The 17,054-nt window shown below is 34.1% G+C and overlaps 1 protein-coding gene across 4 annotated transcripts in view; it reads right to left on the minus strand.

Moving 5' to 3' along the window:
• Positions 1-9,450: 9,450 nt before the first annotated feature.
• LOC149818883 (calpain-type cysteine protease DEK1-like) overlaps positions 9,451-17,054 on the minus strand; it is an 83,419-nt gene continuing 75,815 nt past the window's right edge. For 3 of the 4 annotated variants that reach the window (XM_089985753.1, XM_089985751.1, XM_089985750.1), the window contains exons 27-31: positions 11,440-11,820; positions 11,187-11,324; positions 10,759-10,995; positions 10,216-10,671; positions 9,451-10,055 (exon numbers count right to left, since the gene is read on the minus strand). In XM_089985753.1, coding sequence (XP_089841879.1) covers positions 10,366-10,671; positions 10,759-10,995; positions 11,187-11,324; positions 11,440-11,820 — 1,062 coding nt within the window. In that variant the 3' untranslated portion in view covers positions 9,451-10,055; positions 10,216-10,365. Of the gene's footprint in view, positions 10,056-10,215; positions 10,672-10,758; positions 10,996-11,186; positions 11,325-11,439; positions 11,821-17,054 lie in introns of those variants that run through there. The other variant, XM_089985754.1, reaches the window with a different exon arrangement.

Here is a 17,054-nt window from a genome sequence, read left to right on the forward strand (position 1 = left end):
AAGGACTCACCTGCCTACCTAATTCCAAGGATGAAACCAACAACATGGAAACATCAAAAGAAGGAAGTCCTAAAAGTGATTCTAAATCTAAAGAGGTTAAACAAGTTTCCAAATCTATTAAGAATGATGAAAATAGAAAAAAGTGTAAAACCTGTAATCAATATATATTTAACAAAGGGAATAAGGTCTCTATTCAAAATTAAGAATAGAGACACTGCGGAAGTAGGTTTTTCATAACTGAAGCACGTATATTGTTTGTCGTGAGTGTGAGTGTGAATGTGATTTTACTTGTATGGGAGTGATTGATCTTTGTTCCAATTATGGTTGTGAATATGTTATATATATGTGTGTGTAGTACTTTAATATTTTTTATGTGATATCCAGTTAGGCAATACTTTTTGAAATTTTGAATATCTGAAGAAGTGTGCAGGCATTATGGACGACATAAGTTGGATCCAAATTAAAAGGTAATTTTAAGTTGTTTTTTTTACTTATCAGCAAGTTAAGATTGAATTTGGATGCAATAATTTACGATGATTTTCTTGATAACCTTCATTTTAAATGAGAGACTGTGATCGCTATTTGAAAGGAGTTAAGAATTTCTTAAAAGTTGCCCAAAACAATAATGTATGCCAGAGAAATCTCAGGTGCCCATGTCAAAAATGTGTCAACCTCTTGTGGTAGCTAATGTATAATATGTTTGATCATATAATAAGCAATGGATTTCTTGAAAGCTATGTCAACTGACAATTTCATGGTGAACCTATGAGACTACGTGGTAGTGATTTGTCAGTTGAAACATCTGAAGTACATCCAAATCTGTCAACTGAAATGCTAGCTGATATGGATGAGTTGATAGCAGATGAATTTAGAGTACATCCAAATCTAACAGCTGGTGATCATATAGATGAAGTACCTGTTGGTAAAAGTCTAGAGGGTGATGTATTTCAGGTTGCTAAATGATAACGCACATGAATTATACTCTGGATGCTTAAACTATCTTTTCTCATGTGTTTGTTCCATTTTAAATACATTAACGGGTGGAGTAACAAGTTCTTTGATAAGTTGTTGAAGCTATTGCATAAAGTTTTTTTTTGCCAATATACAATTACCTAAGGATTATTATGAAATGAAGAAAAACATTAGGAAACTAGGATTGAGTTACAAAAAATAGATGCATGTCTCAGAAATTGCATATTATATTAAAAAAAAGATAAAAAAGAGAAATGTGTGCACTGTGAAATTTCAAGATAGAGAGTGAAGGTGATGCGACACCTCGCAAGAAAGTTATCAATGTTCCTAAGATTGGCAAGTGATGTTTACAAACCCTACAAATCTTTGAGTATCAATTACACCATATGGCCAGTCAATGCATACAACTTGCCTCCAGCAGAATCAACCATTAGAAGTGTGTTTTCGTGCATGTTGAACTTTTAAACACCTTAAATAAAACTGGAACTAAAAACTTGCATGAGCACTCATTGTGTGTTTTCTGCATTCAAGATTGATTGACCCTTTCTTGATGTTTGGATTGTATCTCACTAGATATAGGTTCAATTTGGGCATTCTTTAACTTGTTGAAAAGCTAAGAACATCCTTTATAACTTTTTTGTTTACTATATTGCCAGAATCTTCAGCATAGTGTGGCTGAAATTCTTAAAAAGCTTGGTTGTCTTAATGAGATTTGCATGAATGTCTGCTATTTTGTTTCCTAACATAGTGTAGTGTGTATTTCATATCTCAGTCAATAATGCTCTAATTTCCAACTTCTTTGATGGTAATAAAAGTAGACATCCACCACTACAACTTTCATGTTTTTGACATTTCATGATTCAGAACTCTAAGCCTTTGAATCTGCGCATGTTACCAACTTGTTAAATTTTCAAACTGTTAGTTCGGTTAGACTAAAGCAGAAAACATCTTAACGTATTTTGGATATAACTCACTGTGGTTTTGTCCAAAATTCGCAAATAATAGTTCATTGGAAAGTTAAAACTAAAACAAACAACTTTGTTGTGCTGAGTTTTCCCAAACTCAGTTGTTTGAGGGTTTAAAATATACTTTGAAGTTGACTGCCAATCTAGTGGCTGGACTACAGTGATTGTCTGTCTTGTCCATGCAGTTCTAGGCAAAATACCTGCACCCAACCAACTGTTCAGTGTGTTTTGTCCATCCCGAGTCTGTTGGATATTGTCTCCAACTTTGAGAACTGGAAAACTGCTTAGCTCCCAATAGAACCAAGTCATCATGTTCGAATTCCGCAAGTTAGACTCGCCCGATACACATCCGCTTCCGCGCGTTGAGATCCATTTGGATCATGGATCAGCTTCATCACCAACCATGCCATCAAAACTACATTTTATAACGTATTAAAGAATATAAAGGTTTCATGTGGCAATTCAACAAACATGTCACGATGTGTATGCGTGAAAGAACATAAAAAAAATTCTTGAAAAGTCATGACAGTCATGTGTTATCGCACCAATTTCTTCCTTTGGCGCTAAGAAGAATGTTACCTAAGAAGGTTAGTGCAGTACTTATTGAGTTCTACACATTTTTTAAGGACTTTTGCTTGAAGGTTGTGAGCAAGCATGAGCTGAGCACCTAAAAGCACGTGTTGTTTTGATATTGTGATCTAGAGAAGATTTTTATGCCCTCACTTTTTATATCATGGTGTATTTTGTAGTTCGTCTAGCACAAGAGGTTAAGTTGGATGAGTCAATTTCATACTGATGGATGTATCTTATCAAAAGGTACATACAACAATACTTTATAAATGCAACACTATTATGATTTTTTTGCCAATAGAGTATTATCAATGATTATAATTGAAGCATACATATTCTAGGTACTTATGTAAGCTAAAAGCATATATGCACAACAGAAGTCAATCTGAAGGCTCAATCGTTGAGAGATATCTGGCTAAAAAAAGTTTAACATTTTTCTTCAGGTATTTATATGGTGTGGAAACAAGGTTCAATAGGCCAAAAAGAAATTATGAAGATGTTGGTGTTGCAACTAGCAACAATTCAATGTTGCAAAGGGAACGTATGTTGGGTGCAAGTAAATTGTTTAATATGTCTCCCTCAATATTGAAACAAGTTCATACATACATTCTATTCAATCATGAATTTGAATTGTCTTATATTTAGCAATATCATAATTGTTTTTATATTCAATTATTATTTCTTTAAATAAGTTTCTAATGTTTGGGCCAAATTTTGGACTTGTAGGCAACACTTAATATCGCTTCAGAGTCAGCGCTTAAGGGGTCAACGTGAACTTCATCTTATTCCTAAGGCCAAATTTATAGATTGGTTTTGGGACCATGTAAGAAACTACTACCTTGTCCTCTCATATGCATTTTTTATTACATCTATGAAATAATATGTTTATTTGCATTGTTAATATAATAGATTCATCAACTACGTGATGGAGGTATCAGTGATGAACTTTGAAATGAGATAATATGGTTTTCTTGCTATTCTTGAAAAGTTGCAAGGAGATACACAGGTTTTATTATAAATAGTTTTTTATTTCATACGAAATGACACGAAGAAATAAAGAAGTCTTAAAATAGTAGTGTTGTTGTTAGTGCCCAAACTTCAAGTTATTCAAGTGCAAAAGATAGAAACCTATCATCTGGTGATGTCATTTATTATGGATACATTACTAACAACATTGAAGATGAATATCATGGAGATATGTGACTTGTTTTATTTAAGTGTAAATTGTATGATATCCTCGGTCCTCGTGCAAAGGGGATAAATAAAGATGAATTTTGTTTCACACTTGTCAACATGAACTTGCATTACATGGAGAACGAACTTTATACATTTGCATTTCAAGTAGAACAAGTTTTTTATATGCAAGATCCTATTGTTGCAGATTTGCAGGTTTTCATTAAAACAAAACATCAAGATTTATTTGATATGTGCAACAAACATGTAGGTGAATTGCATGACATGAATGGTAATGAGCCAAAACCATATTAGCTAGTGAACTGCATGCTATTGAAGTTGTCAAGAGTATAAATAGTGATGTCGATATAGATTGGGTTAGGATAGATATCCCTAGAACAAACATTGAAAGCCCAATTGACACACCCATAGAAGAATGTCTACATGATAGTGGTAGGTTTTCATTTATTTGGTGACATATTTGTACTTTATTATGATATTCATATTTTTGTAATATATTGATTAAATGTATCCTAAATCAGATTTTTTTTAAGTATGATTTAAATTTTAGGGTTTGCATATTAATCCATATTTTTTTATTTTTCTTAGTGAATATATGCTAAATATGATTTTATTTCTCATGTATGATTTAGATTTTAGGAGTTTTAAATTATAATCTATACTTTTGTAATATATTGATTGAATGCATGCTTATTTTAAATACTTATTTAGTCATAAATGTTGCTAACTTATTGTTAAATTTTCAACAAATGCTTCCTAGATATGTATTATCAAAAGCATCAATGTAGGGACAAAAGCATAAAGTTAGCATTAATACGATTGACCAACCTATACGATAAGAGTAACAATACTGGCATTGCTTCATAAGAACAATCATATGAGATTCTGACCACACATCTTTAAATTTTTTTTACCAGATTCTTACGAGGAGGATGTTTGGACTTTTTATATATATATATATATATATATATATATATATATATATATATATATATATATATATATATATTATAATTTTTTAAAATTTTAACATTTATTCATTCAACTATATGTAAGTTACATATATTGTTATTGTAGGAAAAGTTTGACATTTCTGAGATGATAAAGCATGGATGTTGAAGGAATACGTAAAAATCATTGTTTGACACTTTCTTATCTTTTTTTTTTTCTTTTCTTTGATTAATCCATGCATGAATGGCACCCTATTCTAAACCCTCTCCACTACTCTAAGGTGACCTTTGGGAATTGAAACCCCCAAGCCAACACTAACTTTGTAACCTATACTTTTTCCTCTCTATAAAATACTACTTGAGCCTACACATTTTTTCATACTCTACAATATACCTCTCTCTATATTGTTGTAGCTAGATCGTGGTAGTAGTAATGACCATTAGCCAGGTTCACAGCCAATCACTAGTGTCCAGTCGGTGAAACATCAATTCGAGGTAGGTACTTTGACTTAAGTATGTGCGTATGAAAATTTGGCTCCATGAAATTTTGATTGTCCATGTGAATTTCGGGAAATATACATTCCAGCCATATTGTGATTTGACATTAAAAATTTTAGTGTGGTTCACGATTTTGTGTTTTATGATAGAAATTTTTCAAAAGTCTCATTTTGAACAGCTCCGCTAATGGATGTCAAATATTGAACTATTGTCTACCGATTGTCTTTTTTGTTGAATATGACTTTCATTGCCTTTGACGGCACATATTATGTTGGGAATCAAAATGATTAAGGGAATTTCTTTAAAATGATTTGCTATACCATTAATTGGTAAAATAAGCACGCATTTAAATTTATATTATGCATGTAAGCACAGACCGTTGGTTGAAAGATTTTGATATTGTACGGGCATCTATGTGAATGCGCATGAAAGAATAGAGAAAGAAGAAAATATAAGAAACAAGATTTTCTTCCTTCATTTTTCCTTACGAGTGTAAGACAATTTTTTTTCGTATTTGGATTAGCGATATATTTTGTAAGGACTGCATTTTTTTTTGGAAACAGTCTAGTTGGTGTTTTGGTTTGGTCACATAGAAAATGTGTAATACACGATCATTTTTAACATAATTGGGCTTATAAAGAAACAAAAAAAAATGCCACATATGATGCAACTCATGACTGGTGGCTAAAAATTTGAGTTCTTGTAAACTCTGATTTGGATTCTAAGATTTAATTGCAATCATCGATTTAAGTCAATGTATTTTACAAAAAAAATATGAATATATAAAATAATATATATTTATATATTTAACGATATATGAATTTCATGAACTACATGACCTGTGATTAAAATTTGGTTTCTTGAGAAAAAAAATGATACTATGTCAAGATTTAAATCTGTGATTTAAAGTATATGTTTATGAAAAATGTTATAATAAAATTCGGTAATTGAGACCCTCTCTGATGTGTTAATCGAGTAAGCCAATTCGGTTTAGAAACTAATCATGGTTTAATTTATGTTTTGTATATGTTATAAGTTCTAATGAAAAATCAACAACATTAGTCTTGCTTATGTGTTTTAAGTATGTTGGCTTAGAATATAGTCCCGGTTTATAAAATGGACATTTGCTTATGATGTAAGTTTTGATGAAATACAGTCACATTTGTTTGCCTAAGTGATTTTTAAATGGCATATTTTCATTAAGTAAAAGACTAAGGGTTATGTTAGCTTTGTATATATATCGTGTATTTTTACCATAACTATGATGAAATTTTTTTGATATATCATAAATGTGATTTGAAGAGTGTGAAACAAATACTTTGCCTTATGAAAGAGTGCGCTTATTCAATTACAAAAAGATATTTATTTGTGTGATGCATATTGTTTGACAACCAAATGGATAGTGTTAATTGATAAGTGCAAAGAAAGAATGTGCATTATTTTGAGACACTTTAGCCGAATGTCAAATTTGACTTACAAGGCAGTGAGAAAGGTCATATGTGCTCAGAACCTCTTAAAAGGAATTGCAATGTTCGTGCCCCAAAGTGGTGGCCAATGACTGTATGATAAGTTAAAAGAAAATCATGTGTATTTGTTCCTGATACAGACCATTGTAAGTCTGAAAGTTATGTTAAAGTGTGTATGTCATGAGAATTAACTAATTAAGAATATGAATGTTAGTTCTAATGTTTCTTACAATGAGATAATAAGTAGTACGATTGACTCCATGGGGTATTGTAAAGCGTGGAGGGTTGATTTCCCAGTCACATAGATAGTTGATAGCTACCACCAATGTCGCAAGGTGGTAGTGAATAATTATTCAGCTGAAGAAAAGACGGGTATACTACATTGATGGTATTGGGTTTCTCTCTCAATAAGTTTTGTCCATCACCCAAGTCTGAAAAAGATGTGTAAGGCCAAGGTAATAAGATGCAAATTGTTTGAATGTACTCCTTGGTCATAATTTGCAGCAATAAGAGTCAATATTAAAATCAGTTTGATCAACCTAATTGAATCCAATACAGATTTGATTTAAAAATAATTTATAACAGTTGTCAAATAGCTGTAACATGACACCTTGAAGTGCTGGAAAATAAACGCATGTTGCTACACATCTTAACAAAAAATAGGCTCCACTTTGTGGTACAACCAATAGATCTTTGGTGTTGGTAAAAATGTAAAAAAATCAGCTTTACAAGCTCAGTCATAACAACAACTATAAAAAAAATAGTATGCCAAGATGTTGCAACAGGTCTTATTTGGATTAGATATGATCCAAAACCAGACCTTGATGGGTCATCCAATGCACAGTTAGTCCCCCCCCCCCCACCCACCCACACACACACACACACACACACACACACATATATATATATATATATATATATATATATATATATATATATATATATATATATATATATATATATATATATATATGTGTGTGTGTGTGTGTGTGTGTGTGTCACGAACTACGGCAAGCCTGGTTTGGGGTTGGATTTGATCCCAACCCAGAAACATGATGCAACTTGCAAGGTCTGTATATACGCATATTCAACTGTGCGTGAACAAAAAGAAATCATCAAATATAAATCTATCTACACATATTTTCATTATCCCAAAATATAAAATAAAATTGATATTGAATAAGTGTATAATGCATATTCTCATGCATAAGTAGGAAAGATCATTAACATGTACTAGTTTCACAACAAGAAAAAAAATCAACTACCATCAAGCTCGTACGTATTTTCAGCAGTAGATGCTTCAGAGAAATCGACACATAAAGAGAAAATCAAAATAGTCACTCTATATATATCGTTCTTTATACAGATTTTTTCTTTCTTTTTCTCATGAAATATTTATGCATAAATCGAGTATACCCATTTCTTCCTTCCCACAATTTCCTCTCTCTCTCTCTCTCTCTCTTTCTTTCTCATAACGAACGATTCTAGAGGCAGAGAAAAACTCAACCCTTTTTATAAGCTTTCCTAGATTTTTTTTTATATTATAATAATAACCTCATCTAGAGGGTGACGCCCCCCTAGAGTCTCATTCTTGTTAGGGGGATAGAGTTCTACAAGTATAATATTTTTATTTAATTATTTCAACAATATTTGGGTCTTTTTAAAAGATGACTCCCCCTCTAGAATCCCTACTTAATAGGTACAGCTCCACAAATATAAAACTCTACCATATCAAAACATAGAAAAAATTGAAATTTATTCATTATTATTATTTTATTAATTATTTAATTATTAAATAAAAATTTTTAAGAAAGAACCCCTCTAGAAGTCTTCTTAACATAGAATTTACTCAATTTAACCTTTTTTAATTGAATTTAAAACTTTAAATTGATTAGACTTGAATTTCAAATATAAATCTGAATCCAAGATCCAAATATATATCCAAAATCCATATGAACCTATATCAGATCTTAATTAATATAGGTCTTAAACTGAGTCCAAATCCATATCAATTTGAATCAAACGAATCTGATCCGATCTAATCTAAAACTTATAATATAAAGTTGGGTTATTTTTTAAAAAATACTATTTTCAAGCAGCCCGAATTCACAAAATGAAATATTAATATTCTCAAAATTATGACACGCATCTAATGATATGCTACTTGATTTTTGCCTTCAAATAAAGCTAAATTTAACCTAAATTTAGCTTTATTAGCTGACATCATCTAAAAACAAAGATTTTGATAAAATTTAAAATCTACAACGAAAGAAAACACACACGATATTACACACCCCTAATGCTATAACCCACAAAAACTGGTTGCAGCACAAAAGCAGCAGAAGGCGGACGTGCAAGATAGCTGAACCAGGTAGCCAGACCCTTAACTGAGATTGCTCAGATCCACGATCACAAGGGCACGAAGCAGAGGATAGCAGAGGCGGGGCAGAACTGGCCCGGAACAGTTAAATTCTTTTTTTTTATAAAAGCCCAGTCCTGATTCCATATGAAATAGATTTTTATCCATTTTTGTAGCCCAGCCCTGACTGCAGCAAATAGTTTGATTTATCCATATGAAATAGATTTTTATTAATAATTGTAGCCATTTTTTATTTTATCTCAAAAAAAAATTTCGGGGCTCTGCCCCCGAACCCCGGACTATCACACAAATTTTTTTTTGCTACACCCCTGTTTGCCCCCCCCCCTCACATGAATCCTAGCTACGCCACTGGAGGATAGGACACGAGAATGAAGTATCCCTGTGACAGCTCAGGTTCCACGCCTGAGACCTAGATCTTTGGTAAACCGAAAAAAATATATGAAGTAACCAGATTAAGGAAAAGCACTACCAGAAGTAGGCTAATTTGGCATTGCTGCAAAAAAAATTAACACTGTATACAGACATCAACTACTACTATGGGCTTCCAAAACTGCTACTGAAGCTCTGACACACTCATCAGCAACAAAAGCGCCCTTATTCAAACATCTGAGATCTTGACGAATTCATTCCTTTTTTTCTTTACAATAACCTGTACACCAGACCCAGAAAACCAACTCATCTACAACCTGGCCAAAACAGACATTCCACTGCTCTGCAATTATTCACAGGGAATCAACAGCTGCTGAATCCATTCTTCTGCCAAACCAAAACCAATCCTGACCTGAAATCTTTATATGCTCACCTGCAGGTACTCCAGCACGCTGTCTAATCCAATATACCGTTTGGGTAACCATCTTCCAAGTATAAGGCATTTCAGAGCACAGCTTATCATATGTGTATTGATGTAGGCTATCGAGCATACATGAACCCTTTTACATATGTTTGTAACTGTTACCCGAGCAGGAATGGGGATGGTGCAATAGAGAATCAATCAAAAAATGAACTTGTTTCCCTCGTGATCCCTCCGATGAGAAGTTTGTTACAGCGACCAAGAATCACGCTGCATCAATTTAAAAAAAAAAAACTCAGGATACTAATATATAATACCATTGAAAAATGAAGCGACAAAATGTCAAGTTTCTTGCCTATTAAAAATATGCGGTAACCAATGTCAAAATGCTAAGATAAAAAGGCAAAAGACAAGATAAAACTGCTCTTACGTTCAGTATTTTGAGGCTCAAACAAGATGTTACCAGCAGGTGGGCATTGTCATAGATACCCCGCACCCTCAAAAAATTGGCACAAGGGGCATTGGACCACCACCAGTATATGGTTGAAGATTGTACCAAACCTCAGATCATGGCATTGCACTATAAGGGTTCCAAAACAATTGCCGCTTTGGTGAAAACAGAGAGGACAAAAGGTGCCTCCTCCCCAGGATGGATCGTCGTTGGCACTATTGTGTATCCCTTGGGGTCAGGATCCAAAACCATTTCACAAGCTATTTCCCGGGAATTAACATAATCTGTCCCACCAACTGACTCATGTAAGTATATGTTATAAGCAGCACGCCGACCACGTGTCTTCAATATCCTCATTCCTATGTAAAACATAGATGAGTCGTGGCTAGATTGATAATTCCTGAAACCAGCAGTCTTCCGAGAGAAGCTCACACCCTACCAACCATGTAAAATTTCAAATGAGAAAATGGATACAAAAGAAAGCAAATTGACACAGTATAATCTGAAATACAGATAGAGAACCTGTGTTAAGGTTATGAACACATGGATAGGCAAAGATGAGTCTGCCCCAACAGCCCTCAGTCGAAATTGAGGGTTCTGATTCCATGTATCATAATCTTGGCAACCACCAGCACTGCAACCACGCCATTGTCCATGCACTGAATAACGCATCTCAGGGGGGTAAACTCGACAGACATATATTGATCGAAAATGGAGTTGAAAGTCTTGCCAAGACATCCAGAATATCCCATCTTTTGACTGTTCAATAATCAATGTGTGCAGAATTAGAAATCATAAGCATGACGAAAAGAAAAATAGGGGCCTTTCTTTATCCCAAATAATTTCATTGCAATTTCTACCGATAATACTATTATTTGATTGAACCGACAGCAGCATATTAACCCATATGTACATACATTCCTTGTTATGACATTAACAAGTCTCGTTACCTGAGGCACATGCTTGAGCTTGTGCCTTATCCGCTCTGTCCACTCTGATGATGAGTCGGACCAAGGACCATTCCATTCCACCTCATTAGCCCAGGGGTTCCGAATCTGAACAAGCTTGTATCCATCAACCTCTCTTACCTAACCAAAGTAGAAACAAATTATTACAAACTAGAAGGCACAATAGCCAGCCAATGAAGAAAATTTTATAAGAAATGAAACAAACAAAAAAGTGAAAGAAGATTTGGAAAACTACCTGCAGAATAGAATAAGCATGTCCTTGAACAATTCCACTGGATGAGACATGCACATCTGAACCAGATGGACTCCCAGCACCAAGTAGAAAACCCTCTTGCTTGAATCGCAATAGCTGAGACCATAACCTTCCACTTGCAAGGTCTATTTGTGCCTGTGTGCTCCTCATGTCAATCTCTTCACCAGCCCCTCCTGTAAGGTCCACCAGAGCATCTTGGACAAGCCCTCCTTCAAGCGCTTCATACGACCCATGCAGCTTAGCATAAGCTTTCTCCAAAATAGAAACCCAAAATTCATTCCCTTTCCTACTTGTAGCAAATGCTGGTTTTCCATGTGATTCGCATGGTATCCAATCATCAACAACAACAGGGACCCATTCACCCTATAGGCATGAATACACTCGAAATCAAATTACTCCATGAAATGCTACCAAGATAACCATAATAAAAGTTCATATTGAACACCAAGATTATTGACCATGACATTCAACAGTATGACGAATAGAAACAGTACCCACAAGCAAAAATTTCACATATTATCTGGTTAGATTCGTGCATGGTCACGCTCGTGCATAGCATGTGATACCTCATGCATGGTCGAATAAGACAGCTGGACTGGTTAGATTCATGATATCTTAACCAATGCATATTACACTCAGAACACAATGGGTGACCCTTGAAATAAACAAAACAAAAAAACAAAAAAAGAATAAGAAAAGGAGACCATGCATCACACAAAACGATACCCCAAAAGAGGAAAGAGACAAGTAAAGGTGAAACCAAGCAAAGCAAGGAACATGAAAGTTTCAGAAGCACATTCCTATATCTAATTTTTTTCTTTTAATGATTGACAATGCTTAACTGTCATCCTAGTAATTTCATTACTCTTTTATAGGCATACTCAGCAGAACTAAATAGACATAAAATATCATATCAAAAGGTTTGTTGTCTAAGTTTTAAATCTAGAGCTCTTCAGCTTAATTGCTTATACCAGAATAAATTCCACCACAGGTCATCAAGACAGATGACTTAATAGAAAGCAGATGGCAGCAAAATTCAATGAATACAATCGTCTAGTCAAAGGGGAGAGGGGAGGGACGGGGGACCAAACACATTAAAATGATAAGATATGGCTCATATCTGTCAATACCAAACATAGCATTATCAGATCACATTCCATTTAGTGTGTTTTCCTTTATCAGATCCATATACAAATATAACTTTGCATAATTAGATTAATCCATCATTTGATCACATTCCAATTAACTCATTTAGCTTTATCAGATCCAATATATACATATAACTTTGTGTAAATAGATTAGGCATTATCATACTTAGATACCATAAGATCTTTAATCAATTTGAGATAAAGCTTTGAAAGCTACACCCATCAAATATAAGTGTTATGGGTCGACTGCAAACACAAAACAGGAGCTATATCACACAAAACAGTACAAGACTGAAGTATGATAAGTCTCATATGGAATGATATGTTGTTTTCTGATACAGGAGGGTACATTATACAATATGGACTCCTGATAAATATTGCATCATACAATATGATGCAAGAAGATTGTTCTCAGACAATGGGGCCACCTGGAAAATGCCATGAAGGTGCAATAATTTTAGGAAGGCAGCCTCACAATTGTCTTCCAACATGATGGCTGCATGCAGGGCCTTCAAAGGTAAATATTGGAGGGCATGAACCCAAAAATAGGCTTAACACATGAAAAAGGGAAATTTCCATTTAGGGTCCAACCATTCTCCCCTAATACCAAAATGGGCCTCACTTACCTGAATTCCCTGATATAGGCCACAGATTTCCTGAAAAATGTCAAATAGAGACTTCAGGTTAACCTCCAACACCTTGGAAAATGTGATTATTTTGAATTGTTTATACTACGCTGTGGAGTTGGAGAATATTGATTTATCATGATAGTAAACAGAAGGATATTTTAGTCATTTAAGGGCATCATTGTCATTTGATTCAATTTAATTGAATTAACCTGAGTTGGTGGTCAATGGCAAGAGTGGGTCTTCATTTGGGAGTTTTTAGAAAGCAGAGGCCCATATCAGGAAATTCAGAAATGTGATGCCCCCTTTGGATTTAGGGGCAAAAGTTTGGCCCCTAAATGGAATTTCCCAAAAACAAAAACACAATCAACCTGGTGTTTTATATTTATAAAAGCCGATTGACGGATCACCCAAATCACACCCAAACACAACTTTTCCAAGCATACGGGTTAACAAGAAAATTGGCAGTGGTTTTTGTGTCACAAACACACCATTAGATTCAACCATGGACATTATTTCATGTTCATCCAAGGTTGTAACTTGTAAGTATTGTATCATTACCTGTATCGGTCGAGCCAAACTTAAGACTGTATCGTATCGTAAAATATCATAATTTTTAAAAAAAAAATCTAAAAATCTAAAAAAAAAACAGAAAAAAAATAGCAAAATTCTAAAAAAAATCTTATCACATGAAGCTATGATGAATTGCACAAAATACAACCATAAAATCACATATGAAGCATTTAAGTCTCTATGACCTACATAAAACAACATCAAACATAAACTAATATAGAATCATAGATAATACTGCATGCATATCTCACAAGAAAAATGCAAAATATTAAGTATCTTGCAATTAAGAACATGTCACAAGACTTATTCTTTCATATTACATAAACAAAAATATTATGGCAATAGTTGCACTTGATTTTCAATCGATTTTCACTCTTTACTTGAGTGTCTCAATGTCATGTTAGATGATCTGATGTCATCTTTGGAGGAGTGTAGAGCCTAGTTTATACCTTGATATAAATCTCTAATTTTCAAGGCAAACATTTTTTGGAGGGTTGCTTTATAATTTTTGCTCATAATAATGATTTTTTACATTGACCTACTTGAATGAAAAAATGGTGGAAATGCCTTTTTAATTTAGCAAACTGCAAAATCTCTCTTACTTATGATGGATCGGCCCCCAAATCACTCTCACGAATCTTAAGGTGTGTGGATACCTATCTAATGGCTTCTACAAAAATGAAGAAGTTGGCCCTCAATAGGTTTTTAAAACCCAAAACTGAAAAATTATGATTTGCTCATTTTTTAAGAGTGTTGACCATGTATCATACAATACACTTGTATCATAAGATGTGGACATTTATCATACAATACGGGACCGTGTCACAATACGAACACATATCGTATCGATATTTTAAATAGTAACAATATGTATCGTACGATACAATACGATACATACAACATTGGTTTTATATACCACATACCCCCTAAAACTAGCCCAGATGCTAAATTTAATACCATGGTTGTTTGTATCGTGTTGTATCGTTACTTTTTTATATAACGATACGATACACACTCGTATCTCGATACGAGTATGTATTGTACTTGTATCGTACGATATGGGTCTGGGCACTAAAAAAGACTCAAAACTCAATCTTTTTCATTTTGGGCTTAAAAGCCCTCTTAAGGGCCAACTTCTACACATGAGTATAGGTTGTTGGAAGGAAACCCACTCACCCTAGATTTCGTGAGATCGATTTCGGGGTCAATTTGTGTGCAAGGGAGAAGGCTTTTGCTATTTTCTTAGGTAAGAGTGCATTTCCACCCATTTTTTTCACCCAAAGAAGTGGGTTAAGGTTAAAAATTCGTATTATTTGCTTGTTATTGAGTATTCTTTGGGGAAGATATCATCAAAAGATCCGACATGACAATGGTGCACTCAAATAACCAGTGAAAACCAATTGAGAATCAAATGCAACTATTTTAAAAATAGGTTTTGGAATGGTATCTCTCGGTTGAAGCATCACTTAGTCGAGACGCATCATAATGTGCAAGCATGGATGTCAAGCAAATTGTCAGATGCCGTAAAATGGCAATGCCAATAAATACTTGATGATTTGAGAGAAAAAAGACAAGAAAGATGGATGAGGCAGAAATGGGGTACGAGAAACCCTGGGAGGATGTATATTACGAAGATGAGCTTCCTGCTTCTGGCCCTATAGCCCATGGCATGGGATCATAAGTAAGAAGTTTTGCAGTGAAGGGAAAAGGTGTGGCTAGTGCTTGTAGTAGTCTGGCGGTTGCCGCCACGGGCACAAAAAGAAGAGAAGGAGAAAAAAAAAGCAAGAGAGAGTTCTTCGAGAGCAGGACTAAGAAGTAGAGCTAGAGGCTCTATTACTGCTCCTGCAATGCAGCCCGACATTCGTACTGCTATGACTCCCTAGCATTTAATCGAACAAGCAGATGTCACGGTTGGAAGATGGTTCTATGATGCCTGCATTCTTTTCAATGCGGCAAATTTCTTTCATTTTCAGGCCTGGATACAAGGCGTCTTCATATCATTCTTTAAGAGAATATTTTAAATGCTAATGTAAAAGAAGTGAAGGCATATTATGATGAGATGAGGCAATCATGGAGAGAGACCAGGTGTAACATCATGACAGAAGAGTGGACAAATAGAAAGTCGAGGACCATGATAAATTTTCTTGTCTATTGCCCCAAAGCAACCATGTTTTTTAAATCAATAGATATGTCTGATATGCCCAAAACATCAGATTTATTGCTTAAAGTTTTTTATTAGGTTGTTGTAGCGGTTAAACATCAAAATATTATGCAATTTATTACTGATAATACAACAAATTATAGGGTAGCAGGTAAATAATTGACATAAAATTTTGGGTCATTCTTTTGAACCCCGTGTGCAACCCATTACATAGACCTCATGCTTGAGGACATTGGCAGCATGGATGATGTACATCAGATAATTGAATGCTGCCAAGAAATTACTAAATTTATTTATAATCACGCATGAGTTTTGAGCATAATGAGAAAGTACACTAGTGGTGTTGTGTTGATTCGTAGTGCAGTTATTGGATTTGCTACGAATTTTTTGACAGTGCATAGTTTATTAAAGAATAAAGTTCACTAAAAAAATGCTTTCATCAGCTCAGTGGAATGCACATCCCCATGCACACAAAAGAAAGCCTAGAGAAATTGCAAATATTGTATTTAGAAGTAAATTTTGAGATTCATGTGTGAAGTTATTGAGAATAACTATACATTTAGTGAAGGTGTTTTGATTGGTTGACAGCGAAGATATACCTGTTATGAGTTATCTCTATGAGGTCATGGATAAGGCAAAAGAGGCTATTAGAGATAATTAGAAGGGGAAGAAAAATCTTACATACCTATATGAAACATCAATGATCATAGGTGGATTGGGCAACTTCAACCTCTTAATGTTGCAACATACTATTTAAATTCAACATTTAGATAGTCACCTACTTTTAAAATGGACAGGAAAGTCAACAAGGGACTTTTGGATTGCATCGAAAGGTTGAACCTTGATTATATAGCATTCAAAATCAAATTCATAAGGAAATGGATACTTATGATAATACATTGTATAATATGAGACCCAGTGCAGTGTGAAACTGTGCTACAATGCGTCTAGATAATTTATTTTGTCTATTTTAATTTTAATTTTAATTTCAAATTGTTATTTAGTTATGATGTTTTGTATGATTATATATTTGTTATTGTCTTATAATTGATTTTTTATTTTCTTGTTTTCTTTTCGGACTTGTGGTGA

This window comes from Nuphar pumila, chromosome 13, assembly GCF_984573655.1.
Source record: "Nuphar pumila chromosome 13, dmNupPumi1.hap1.1, whole genome shotgun sequence".
Classification (NCBI taxonomy): Eukaryota; Viridiplantae; Streptophyta; class Magnoliopsida; order Nymphaeales; family Nymphaeaceae; genus Nuphar; species Nuphar pumila.